This window comes from Ixodes scapularis, unplaced genomic scaffold, assembly GCF_016920785.2.
Source record: "Ixodes scapularis isolate PalLabHiFi unplaced genomic scaffold, ASM1692078v2 PGA_scaffold0__279_contigs__length_252992795, whole genome shotgun sequence".
NCBI lineage: Eukaryota > Metazoa > Arthropoda > Arachnida > Ixodida > Ixodidae > Ixodes > Ixodes scapularis.
The window spans coordinates 248232836-248246112 of record NW_024609835.1 but is presented as its reverse complement, the minus strand read 5'-3'; the positions used below and the strand labels follow the sequence as shown (position 1 = coordinate 248246112).

Below are 13277 nucleotides of genomic sequence, written 5' to 3'. Positions count from 1 at the left end.
TCCGCGTGGCCTCTTCTCGACGTGCATCCCCCGCTTGAAGGAAACACCGCAGCCGAGTTGAGCAGACCGCCCTACGGTCACGCCGCTCATTTACTTCCCCGGCTGGACACGGCGACACAAAGGCTCGGCACTCCGCGCGATGGTCTCCTCCCCCCCCCCCCCCTTCAGAGGGGGAGTCTTCCCGCGCGCGATATCGACGCAGCTCCCACCGGAGCCACCGCGGTCGGCAACCTCATTGACTTGCCTACACTCGGAGACGCTTGCCAAACAGCGTTTCGGGAGTCTCCCTTTATCGAGACGAGTCCCCAGCGCTGCGTGGGCCCACACCAATCTGCTCGGGAGATGGCCAGCAGAGCTGTCATGATGTGCTTTTGCAAGATGCATCACGAATTATTGAGGGCCTGTCCGGAGCCATGCAGTCCGTTTTGTCAGGACCACGAGCCATGCGAACAGCGGTCCAAATCCCCATTCCCAAGTATAAGGGGTACGACGACACGGTCAGCATAACTGACTTCCTGGAGGACCTGCTTCACTACCAGCAGGCCATGGGGATGTCTGACCAGACAATTCTGGGCCGAATTCTGCTGGTCGCCCTGACCGATCAGGCAGCCCGCTGGTTTCGCCTTGCTGGCCAGCATGCGCTCACTCTCTACGAATTCCGGGTGTCTTTTCGCCAGGAATTCCTCCCCACAAATTATGAGCGCAGGATGCGACGAGAGTTGAAGCGACGGACCTGGCACCCTGACGAATCGCTCCTCGAGTATGTCAGGGCAATGCAGGAGCTATTTCTAATAGCTGACCCTGCCGCCCCGAACACAGAGAGTGGAGTGGGTAATCAGGCAGGTGCACCTGACGTTCGCCGCCTACTTAAGAGGCAGCAGGTTCAGCTCTCTGGACAAGCTTGCCGCCGAAGCCCGCCGCGTCCAGGGCAATATCCTCGCAAAGCGCGCCTATCGGCCTCCGCCCCCGCCGTCGGAGTCCCTAGGGCTGCGCTGCGCGTGGAAGGGAAGCAGCGGATCTCGCTCTCGCCAGCCCGAGGTGTGCGCGGCCTATGCCGACCCACGGGGAACGGACACGAGGGACATCTCCAATATTGCTCTCGACCCCTACACCTTTGGCTTGTGGAGATGCTCCACAGAGGCGCGGGCGAACCAGCGTTATCGGGACCACCTCGCGGACCGGAGGCCGCGCAGATGGGCGCAGACCGGGCAACCTGATGCCCAGAATGAGCGCCCCAACCCGCCAAGGAACTTGCAACTGAACCCATCCCGCGGTTCGAATGTACAGTGTGACACTGTACATTCAATCACCTGCGTCATTTGGAGGATGTTCTTGAAAGACTAAGGGCTGCCAGAATGACCCTTGGTCCGAGAAAGGCCCAAATCGCCAAGACCCGTATCTCTTTGCTCGGTTTCACGATCGACCGTGGCGGCGTCTCTCCGTGCCCCGAAAAACTCCAGGCTATACAGAAGTATCCGTCGCCGACGGATGTTAGCCCTCTGTCGCTACCTCGGAATGATAAACTTCTGTCGTCAGTTTACCTCTGGTTGCGTGGCTCTCCAGGGCCCCTTAACCCGTTTGTTGAGGAAGTCTGCGAAGTGGAGCTGGGGCCCTGAGCAGGAGGCTGCTTTCAGAAGCCTCGCTGATGCTCTCGTGTCAACCGCCAACCTCAAGCTGCCCCACCTGAACTGACCGTTCGTGATACAAACTGACGCGAGTGACCGGGGACTCGGTGCGGTTTTGCTCCAAGAGCACGAAGGCACGCTCCGACCGGTCGCCTTTGCTAACCGATCATTGACGCTCGCCGAAACCCGATACAGCGTGACCGAACGGGAGTGCCTTGCCATAGTGTTCGCTCTCCGTAAGTTCGACATGTTCGTTAACGGGACAACCTTTATCATTGAGACCGACCACGCCGCTCTGAAATGGCTCGCACGCTTCTGAGAGCTGGCCGGTCGCCTGGTGAGATGGGCTTTGACGTTGCGGCGCTACGACTATGAGGTGCGCTACAGAAAGGGAAGCACGAACGTTGTGGTCGTTGCGGACCCCTCCACGTCAGAAACTCAGCCAAAATGTGTGATTGCGTCCGAGCCACGCACAGCCCAGTCCGACAAGATACCGGCACCCCAGGGACTCTCTGACGGAACCGTGAACTATGTCAACTCTTTTGGAGGCGTGGGGATCCCCTTTAGCAAACAAGAGCTACGAGAAGCTCAGCAGAACGATCCATTTTGTCGAGAAGTAATCGACGGGCTCCTGAGAGAGTGAGACTCATTGGAGTCAAGCGGCGCGCGCTGCCGGGCAATCAGCTGGTATTGCTGGAAACGCCCAGCGTCGGGAAGCCACTGGTAATGTGGTTGGCGCATTGGATTCGTTCTTGCTGGACGCTGACGGGCTTCTTTTGTGGTACATACCATCTGAGAACGATACCTGTGATCCGTTCGAGGTGGTGGTGCCTTGAGGGCTGAGAGGCGCGCTTTTGCGCTTCTATCACGACAGGCCATTGGCCGTACACGCAAGTGGTTCCACATAAGTGAATATCCCCTTTACAGAGATTGATTCTAGACAAAGAAAACACCTGGCCTGGAACCACAGTGGAGGCTTGATTTATTGGCTTTCATATAAGTATGGCATGAGCATTTACTTTTTACTAAGAGATTCATCCCCTCAGCCTTTCAAAATACTCTCAGAGGTCATTCCTGAAAATAATGAACATGCTGGGGATATTATTTATTGCTTAGGTGGTCATCGAGAAAATTCATACCTTGAGAACGACCAGTATAAAAGGCGGAAACGCAGATTTCAGAAGTAGTTATCGGGTTAGTGTGCTGTTGTATCGATGTTTGTTGCGCCGCGTATGTGTCTGCGCTCAATGTATATGTTCAGCTGGTGCTATAGTCGGTTACAAGTCAAGAAGGTAGGAGAGCTCCTCCCATAAGCGTGATGCGCCCGTTTCAAATCTATCCGCAGTCGAAAGAATAGTTTCCTGGAAATGCCCCTTGTTCCGCTTCAATGAATAGATAATGGCTACAGAGTGATGTCCAACTGGTCTCCGACCCCCACCTTTTAAGAAAGTGACCTTTATATCCATCAGAGGGGGAAGCTAACCCCCCAAAGTCGTTTTTGTTTCCATCGGAGGGGGAAAATTCTAATCTCCCTCTCGTGGCTTCCACAACGCTAAGTCAAAGTCGAAAGAAAACGCAAATATTTACAGGAAGGCAAAACCCCCTCCCGCGTTGGCTACGACGTCACGGAAACGATGGGACGCTATTGGATGCGGAGGTGGCGGAGGGATATATGAATCCCTTTGAGGGGCATTTGTCGCTATCTTCTTGGCCTGTAACTTACTGTAGTGGTATGCATAATATATTTACATGTGTGTATAATGAAGGTGCCTGAAGGGCCCAAAGCGTAATGTCAAATAAACATTTTTTTTTAAGCACACGAATTGGGCAGTACTTAGCACCACCTACCTAGCTACTTACAATTACTCTGCTTTACCCTGCCATCTGGTGGCAAGTGATTTAACCTTCTTTTACGCTTCACCATAATTAGTCGCTACAGTGCAGCTAGGGTGCTTCGAATTTTCTCTTTTTGAGAGCGGCTTTTGGTTTCGCGAATGGTTTACCACTCCTCCATGATGTGCAGTTGATGAAGGAATTGTGGCTCGAGAAATAGCAAAGGCAAGACAAAGTGCGCTAAGTAACTGGGTACCGGTTGTCTCTGTTTAACATTGCAGTGCTAATGATGAGAAGACTGAGTGACTGCTTTCGAAATACAAGTTTCTTCACCTGCGCGGAAAGCTGTAAATAAATACAGTTCGCGGAAAGCTTGTGTTACGCATTTATTTGCTGCTCCTCTCGCCTCGTACAATAGACGTAGCATCCTCGTTAAGCCTTATTGAGCTCGATTTGCTCGATTGGGGGCCACCATAATAAGATGCAGTCGACGGAGGAACTTTGCCTCCAGCTTTCAGGGATGAACGTTTTTCCCTTTCAGAAGGAACATATGTGTCAAGAGCGTTCCTCCTTTTAGGAGGACTATATAGACCCTTTTTCTTAAGAGTGCACTTTCCGAAGTGTTGATAGCAATGAATTCGCCCCGTAGAGTGCACTTCCTATCGCGCACCGGTGCACCGCAAAGAACCAATAGCCACGAGTCTGACGACGCAGTCTTGCAAACCTCACTCTTTTCAATTTAGCATTTATAGGTCTGGTCTTTCCAGTTTAGTGCACCAAATGATGGAGAGGTGTAAACCACCAGTCACAGCAAGCAGAGAACTTTATGAATTTGGCCGAAGTAGGCTTAGCGAGTGCCTCCGTCGACTCTAATTCGAGCCCCGTTTCCGCCCTTCCTCCTTCCCTGACTCTCCCGTGTTGCGGCGGGCAACGCGCTCAAACGGAGGAGTGATGCACGTGTTGTGGTTTCAGCGCTGGCCTCCCTGTTTGGGGCGGTGCCCTTCATTGGGGCCTACTGGGCCTGCCTGCCGGCGGTGCTCGAGCTCTGGCTGGTCCAGGGCCAGGTGGTCAAGGCCCTCTGCATGCTGCTGTGCCAGCTGGCACCCACCTCCTTCGTGGACTGCGCCATCTACAGCGAGATCAAGGGGCAAGTCTGCCGGGCTTGTGCATGCAGGCGCCCATTTCTAGTTTTGCCCAAACAGACCCTTTGCAAATAGGCCAAAAAGTTGTGCACAAAGTGCATAGCGAATTATGGGCGTGTCTTGCATGCTGTTCCTGAAAGCATAATGATAAAAAGCATTTTGTTTCCACGCTGTAAACATTATTTCTCGCTCGCTCGACACCGTTTGAATGATTGCACTTTGGTGCCCGTGAGGATGCCTCATATCTAATGTGTATGCTATCCCTCAAACCCATCATGTAATTTTAACCCAACAAAATGCAGAAGTACAGGCAGAAACATGCATGACAACATATATCGCCATCGATGGCACCACCCTCAGACATTACATTATGTTACACATGCATGGACGGATCAATGGCACCACCTAGCATAGAAAAATTCACAGCATTACTTCAAAGTTTTGTCTCATTAAACTGAGTAACCCGGCAATTTTGTGCGATACTTTCTTGAACAACAGGAGCAGAAGCGGCGAAAATCCCGTTCGATACTGAATGTTTATTGGGGCGAACTCGTGCCGAACAAAATAAAGGATGAGCCTAAAGACAGCAGAAAAGTGGGCGGCGATTCGGCGGTGTAACAGTAAACGAGAGCGTGACTGACTTGAGAAGGTCACAGGCAGGTCCTTATCTACAGGGTGAAACAAGGAGACGCCAGGCTCTCTAAATCGACCGGAAAATTCGGTTTCTTAACCTATTGCGCTACGACTTTGTGCAGCATTGCCCACAGATGGTGCATTTTTTTTGTAAAATTTGCAAAGAGCAAACTTGCCTGAGGAAAAAGTAAAGAAAGAAAAAGGCTTAGCTCCTATGGAAACGCAGCGACGCCACCTTTCTGCAAACAACACGGCGCCGTTTTCTGCAACAACACGGCGCTGTCTTCTTAAAAAAAGAAAAAATGTTTGCGCAGTCGACAGGATTTGAACCTGTGCGGAGAGACCCCAATGGATTTCTAGTCCATCGCCTTAACCACTCGGCCACGATTGCGAGACGAGTAGGGGGCTCTGAGATGTGGTAGTAACTCAAGAGCTGGGGATATCATGGATGAAACGTTGCATGTAGCCGCTTAACGTCTATACTGGAGAGGGCGCTGCGGTCAAATGTGTATATAATCGCCTTAAACTTCGCATGCATTGGCTCAATGTTTATAGACGACAGGGCGCTGTGGTCTAATGCTCAAATGCGTATATAACCATGTTCCATACCACACATTCTCTTTCTGACATGGACCGTTGTCTTAAGCAGTGGAGATGCGTTCCCTCGGCTTCTAGTGGATCCAAGCTGATTTGCTAGAAGAACCACTGGCTCTGCATTTCACCGACCATAAAGCGGTAATAATGAAGTCGAAATGCAACCCGGAACTCAGCACTACCTATGAGCAATAAAAAAAATCTGCACCATCAGCACTACATATGAAAGAAATCAGTATCATCAGCACCACCAGAGCTTCGCCCCAATCGACATCTTTCACCACGTGGAGATGAGGTCATTTTTTGTTTTTCTTCCGTTCTTGCATTGTTACCAGTAAAACCAGCACTCCCGCCATATCCGTCATGTGCTGCTCCTGCTCAATGTTGCCAGTATAGCAGCTACAAGTCGTGAATCTGTCAATGCACGTGAATGTGTCAATTTTAACTTTTTTTTCCCCCAAATAATTATTTTGGCAAGATGCTTTGGAGAGTATCTAATACATGATAAAACTTGTATCAAAATCGCTGACTCTAAACATTTGACCAGAGTTTCCGTTAAAGGTCCACTGACAATGCAAATATCTTTTCTTTTAACACGACAGCGTTAAGGAGCTCATCTCACAGAAAAGTCGGTGTCGGCAGCGTCGTGATTGGGGAATCCGGATTGGTCAATAGGGTCATGACGTCACAGCCACATGACCTCGCGCGGGAATTCCAAACAACCCGTAACGCTCACGTGAAGTCACATGTGGAATTAAAGTGACTAAAACATGACATGTAATGCAAATGAAAGGTCACCGCAAGTCTCGAATGATTTAACTTTATAAAGTAATTTGTTTGCCTTAAAAAAAAAATTTGCAGAATTTAGGGCGGGACCCGAACCCACAACCCTTCAGTTGCGAGCCAGACACGCTACTGACTAGGTCACGCAGAGACGCTTGCGTGGCTTGGGAATGAGCAGTGGTTTATTGTTTAGCTGTCGCGGTCCGCACTTAAAAGGAAAGCTTAAGCAACCCCCAATTTTTTTTAATTCTTTTGTCTGATACACTTTAGGCGGGTGTAACCTAGAAAACTTTGCATCGTTGAAAACATTTGCTTGTGCGAGAAAGAGCCCGTCAAGAATTTGCATCCTCCTTTTTGGATGCATTGGATGTTGTTATCCTGGCTGCAAACGCACTGCGCCGCTGACTCGGAAAATAAAAACTCAGGAGCTGGAAGTGCCAGTGATGAAGTGTCAGCCGTCTTGCAGTTTTTTCTTCTTACTTTCAGTATGATGGTGCTCAGTAGCTGTGACTTTGAGAGGGACTTTGGCATCAGCTCGGTAAAACTCTGCACAAAGTAAAACTCTGCTGAAAAAATTAACCCTAACTGAAAAATAGTGTGTTCTCTTTACGTGGAAAGGACATGCTGCAAGTGAAGAGCGAAATATGCACGTGGTTGGCTAGGGAACCTGCCCATGATCGATGCAAGAGAAGGGAAGTTAACGGCACTTTCGGTTCGAAGCCATTCATAGAGGCAAGAAGTCCACTATTTCACCGTCGACGTCATTGACATGAGCGAGAGTTTAAAACCTGACCTTTTAAAATTATTTGTTTTCCACGCAAATATACCATTCTCAAGTTTGTAAGATGATGCCTCGGAATAATTTTCCATCTTTCGCAACATTAAAAGAAAAATTGTATGTTGGAGTTGCGAGTAGCTCTTCAAGAGACCTGTCTTGACCAGCACGCTCGAAACATAAGGCAGTGGCACTGTTTGCAAATATTCTTCATGGAAGAATGCGCAAGTTTTCTCGCTCATTTCTGCATTTGCACCCGTAACAAGTTGGCCCCGTGAATACTTGAAACCCTCCAGGATGTCCTCCGCTGTAGAGTCTGTATGCCAGCCAGAGACCGGCATGTAAGGTGGAACTCGCAACCAGTTCAGAATGAAAATATAGCCATTGCCTTACACTCAAGCTGACGACGAGAGACAAGCTCGCAACTCCTTTTCCCTCATGGCCACCCTCACCTGACTGGACCCCTCGCCAAACTCGTAGCTTTCGCTCAATGTCGCGAGTTTCTGAGGCTCGTGAACTCGCTCACCCCCTCCTCGCGTCCTGGGGTGAGAAGGCGGCCGAGCAAACTTACGAGCGAGTTCTGCCGAGGTGCAGTGCCTGCCTGTCCGTGAGGCTGACCCCGACCTTGCGTGCTTGCAGGGGCGGCCACCCGTTCCTGACGGGGCTGGCGATAGCGGGCGGCGTCTTTTGCCTGGGCTTCCAGGGTGCCCTGTTTGGGCCCATGCTGCTCTGCGTGCTCATTGTGGCCATGAACATGTACCGCACCGTCATGCACTCCATGCCCCTCGGGGCATCGGGGGGAACCCTCGCGGGACGCCGCTTCAGCTTCAAGAGGCAAGTGCCCCCCGCTTTCCGCTCGCAACTTTTTCCGCAACACCTACCGGCCACTGCCGGTGTCTCTAATGGCACGCGCAGTCCCGTGGACGTCTCCCAGACGTCGTAATGTTACACACAAATGCCAGGGACACCTCTTGGACCATGTCCTCTGGGCTCGTGCAGTTGGAGCTTGCGAACACCGTACTGTTCTCTGCAGCGGCAAATGTGGGTTGAAGCGGGGAGTATGGAATAGAACGGCGGGAGCGAGCACCCTTCGCTAGAATAAGCGATTGTGTCCGATCGTATCCGAACAGCTCGGAGATGCGCAGAACGTGTTGCGAACAAGTTGGGCACGGGCTGCGCTTGGTTGTGCGAGGATTTTCTTTGGGTTTGCTACAATTGACTAGGAAGGGTTAGGCCTCTCTTGTCTCTCTGTGCTTGCACAACCACACGCAGCATGTGCTTGCACTCATTTGCAACTAGATTCTTAGTTGCGTCTCCGAGTTTATCGGATATGTTCCAGACACTGGGACGAAGGTGGTCGGCTGAGGCACGCTTTCATTCTGCCGCTGCTTCTAGCGTTTACAGTGGGCCTTACAGCATTTTTTGGTGATCAATCTCGTGGCAGCCACGTGGATGCACCTAGCGTGTCTCACCGCTTCACTGTCTTCGACGGTAAATTCGGTATCCAATTCGATCATGATGTCACTTTACGTTGCGTTATATCACAGTGTTGCTTGATGTTGCAATCGAAGTGGATCCGGAATTTATAATTGAAAACGATGGAACAGTAGTCGAGTGTAACTAGAGTGTAACATGTCGCTTTTCTCATGAAACCCAGCCCTGTCTCATGTTCTGCGTTAAAAAAAAAAACGCCCACGGTTCTTGAATATATTGTCCTATATCGTTGGGAGGGGAGCACAGTTAGATCACCTTTTTAAATGGGCAAACAGTGACTTGCATAGACAGTGGCACTGTAGAAATTTTGGAGAGGGGATTATGAAACTAGCACAGAACTGCCCAAAGTTGGGTGGTCTACCCTTCCACTGTAACATACTACCATTCTTGGGTGGCACGAAAAAGGACTATGTGAAGTCGACTATGCTTCAAACTTTCAAATTTAGTGTTTTAACCTTTGAGCACGTTGCTGCCAATCTCAGTGTAAGTCTCGAAAAGTGTGGCATCAGAACGTCCTTCGCTGAGTACTTAGTGCCTGGTGCAGTATTTTAAGAAGTGTACATTTGTTGCCTTTTCGTCCAGTGTAAACAAGCACAGCAAAGATCTCAACAGTAATTGATACATATTATAAAACCATAATATGCAAATGCTCAACAGTGTGCCTCAAATTCTCTAAATTGGAATAGGGTCTGAAAACCAAAATATGAGTGCACCTCGTATGACGTAAAAGGGAAAGTTAATTAAAATCTACAATGTTCTCGGCTCGTGCGTAGATCTGTTGGTTTTGGCCTTTCTCGTATCGCTAATCGATAGAAGCAACGTCAAAGCTTTCGGCCTGGACGACGCACGTTTTTTCGCGGAGCACTTCCGGTGCCTGGTTGCAGGGGCGCGCCAGGCCAAGCTGGCTGCTGTGGTGGGCGTTAGTGTAGTGCTGTGCCCCGTGCGCCAGCCATGCAGTGCATGCCTCCCCTTTTGTTTCTGCCCTGCTTTGTTGTTTTGGTTGAGGTGCCAACTGGTGTTGCTTCCCTTCAGGATGTTCACGATAGAGTAGTGCGGCACGGCGCCGGCCACTCTGCCCACCAGGTGAGAGGCTTCTTTTGGCTTGCCCCCCCTCCCCTTGCAACGCGCTGTCCCGCCCCACGCCTAACTGCGGTTCGTGCCACTCACCCCGCTTCGAGCTGGACGGCTCGAAAGACTGCAGCGGCTTTTGGCTAGGCTTTGCCAGTTGCGGTGCGAGATTTTAACCAAAGGCTCTAGAAGGCGGAAATTAAAGTGTGGATATGAAAGCCCTAATTACTATGGAATCGGCTTCATTGCACTTTGTTGTGGCTCTGCCACTTTATGGGTTGTTTTATATCTGATCATTTCTTAAACTTTTAACACCAACCCTTTAATGAAAGATACCGCTGAAAAAGAAGTAAATGTACAGCTTGTTCGCACCAAGCATGTGTCCAGAGACAACGTAAAATGTGATACCGGCAGTAACTGGGCGCAGCCCTAGACAAAACGGTCAGAAGCAAAGCCTGACCAGACGGATGCCTGCCGTGGCTTTTATGCCTTTACTGGATTTTACTGGACAAATATAGTGAATAAGGTGTAATCCACCCTCTGCCGCAACTCAACATACCTGAATAAGGACCAGTTAATTAGGGAAATACTAAAATACATGCACACCTTAAAAAATGTTTTACGCTACTTCATAGGATTGGTTTATGACATAATTGTGTACTTGCAGCTTTTGTTACGTAGAGCGCAGTATTGCCGACTCAAGAACCCACAATGGGAATCCCGAAAAAATGCTAAACTTAAGCCGCGAAGCAAAAATAGATTTTTTAATACAATTCACTGCTATAATTAGTTTAGGAAGAGTATAATGAATGAACCTTTAAAAGAAAGCTCTTCTTTTTGACTCTAACCACTTTCATGCACAGAACAATGTTCACTGCTCCATTTTGCTGTTATTGCTGGTTCCAGGTGTGTTGCCATACCTGACAACATGCACCTCTATTGTAAGATCTTTGGTTCAACATTTGGTGGCAGTTCAAAGGCGTACGGACCAGATTCATATGCCGTTCTTGACCGTCCTTGAAATTTATTTAGGATGCTACAGCTCTTTTTTTTCTGAATTTCAGTGCACTTTTATTGGGCGTGTTTTATCTGGCAGACTTTGAAATTGCATTAATTCATGCTCAGATCAGTTCACTGCCTGTCCCATTGTTTACTGCCATAATATCTCAATGACATTGCAAGCATTACTCTCGCTAACTAAAATTTTTCTGAGAGTAAGCAAAGATGACGACCCTTGTCTTACCACAAACTTAAGCTATTAGTGATAAATAAATGGAAAGTGTGGAAGAAAACACGCTATGGCACTTGAAAATCGGTAAAAATCCTGCCACCTGCGAAACAGCAGTTTCTCCCGCTGGATGACACTGAAAATTGCTAATGTTAGCGGGAAAATTATTAAATTAGCAACACTGCTAGAGTTTGGAGAATGCCTCATATGCAGGTGTAAATGGAACCTTATGGTTGCATGAGACGTTCTATGCATGCACTCCCCAGATGCGCATACAAGGAAGCATGTGGCAAGCGTGCATGGGAACCATCACTCCTACATGCGGTGACCTGTGCCTGCTGTTGCCAAAGGCGCAGATCCCAATTCATTCCACTGTAGCTTCCCTGCCGTGCATGTCTGTACCCTGCAATGCTACGCAGGCTGTCTAGATTCTCCAGTTCCTTTGCTGCTTCCAGCTCACTTTTATGAGCAAGTTATTTCCTCATGCACGTTTTACTATGTGTTGCCAGAAAGACAAACATCCAGAGTGTTTGTAGTGCTAACTTCTTTTTCTATAAAGCATCGGTCCACTACGACTGGCTTGACTCGCAGCTCTAGGAACTAAAACACTGGATGCACTTGGCCTGTGAGCAAGGAATATCCACTCACAAAAGAATGGATGTTTCCAGGTACAACAGCAGGTGAAAAAGACTTGAAAAGGGAAGCCTTGCACAGAGAAAACAGCTCTGGGACCCAGCGGAAGCTTGCCTCCGACGGAAAACACGGTGGCCTTCCTCGTCCCACCGCCGCCGCTTTTTCTGCAGACGTCGGCACAGCCCTCCTCCCTTTTTCCCCCCGAACCCCCGTGGGGCCGCGTCGCAAGCTACCAAAATGTTCCTCGCACACTACTAGTCAATGCTCGCCTCTTGCCGTTAATGGAGTGCCTCCCCTGCTATGGCAAGCGAAGGTTGTGGGTGCATTTTTCGCAGATGGGGTGCCTTTGTGTATTTTAGATTGTGTACATAAGCTAGATTAACATTAACCCTGCGTTCTCTTTGCAAATGTTTGAGGGCCAGACTAGACATCTCCCAATCAAATCAAATGGTACTGCATCGCTTGTGACCGCTCCATTGCACGGTCAAGCCGCATTAATTAAGCCCTGTCCGACTGCTAGGAGGTTGGCACCACTCCTGTGCTCTCGCTTGTGCCTTTTTCAGCGCCTTGCATATTGTCCGAGGAGCTGACGGACACAGCCACGTAACTGGGAGTTTTAATGGTTTTCCGCGACGTGTCGGCTAAAATGCAGAGGAGCTAATGCATGTTAGCTGTCCATGTCATATGTTTACCAAAAGTTGCACACCAATGTACCATGGAACGCTGTATTTAATGAAGAAAGTTGTTGAATGTACAGTCTACAATTGTTTCAATACTCCTACAGAACTGTATTTAACAAAGTACTTGTTGCTTTGAAAGGCAATCGTTGAGGTTGGTGCTGCTCTCCGAAGATGCAGCAACTTGTCGCAGGACGTCTTTCATAACATGAACTGCGGTGATTTGTTGTTGGCAGTCATGGAAATGTTGCGGGATGCCCTCCGCTTCATTAAAAATGTTGGAAGCAAATAATGAACGCCTCTTCATTTTCTTGGTACTCGGAGTTTGCTTTCCCACGGCAGCTTTCCGAGTGTCCTGGATGTTTTATCTTATTTGTGACAAAATTTTAAAAACTGTTGCATTAAGGCTCTGGTTTCATTGTGGCCATCTTGGATGGCTACAAAACAGTTTTTAATTTATTGAATGAAATGTAAAAACACAAACTTAAGGGTAGCTTTGGTTACATATTTCCTGGGGATTTTCGAGCAAGCAATTATAATCTTAGGTTAATTATTTAATAATGAGTAAATATTGCCACAAGCAATAATTCCTCATTTTTTCTCTTCTATAGTTTTTTAATACATTTTTTATCATTTTTTGCAGCATATTTATTATAAGAAATAGACAAGAGCTTTCTTCAAAAATTCTGTACTCAAGTACGGAATTCTAAAGTTGTTTTTAAAAGTAAAATGTTTTGTGATACAATTGTTTCCTTTTTTAAATCGCACTGAAACAAAATTTTCAGAAGAGCT

The 13277-nt window shown here is 48.5% G+C and overlaps 1 protein-coding gene across 2 annotated transcripts in view; it reads left to right on the top strand.

Annotated features, from left to right (window-relative positions):
- Positions 1 to 12777, top strand: part of LOC8036795 (transmembrane protein 245) — a 69584-nt gene extending 56807 nt beyond the window's left edge. For both annotated transcript variants that reach the window (XM_029974288.4, XM_029974289.4), the window contains exons 11-14: positions 4431 to 4605; positions 8025 to 8219; positions 9912 to 9962; positions 11844 to 12777. In XM_029974288.4, coding sequence (XP_029830148.2) covers positions 4431 to 4605; positions 8025 to 8219; positions 9912 to 9930 — 389 coding nt within the window. In that variant the 3' untranslated portion in view covers positions 9931 to 9962; positions 11844 to 12777. The remainder of the gene's footprint in view (positions 1 to 4430; positions 4606 to 8024; positions 8220 to 9911; positions 9963 to 11843) is intronic.
- Positions 12778 to 13277: the final 500 nt, after the last annotated feature.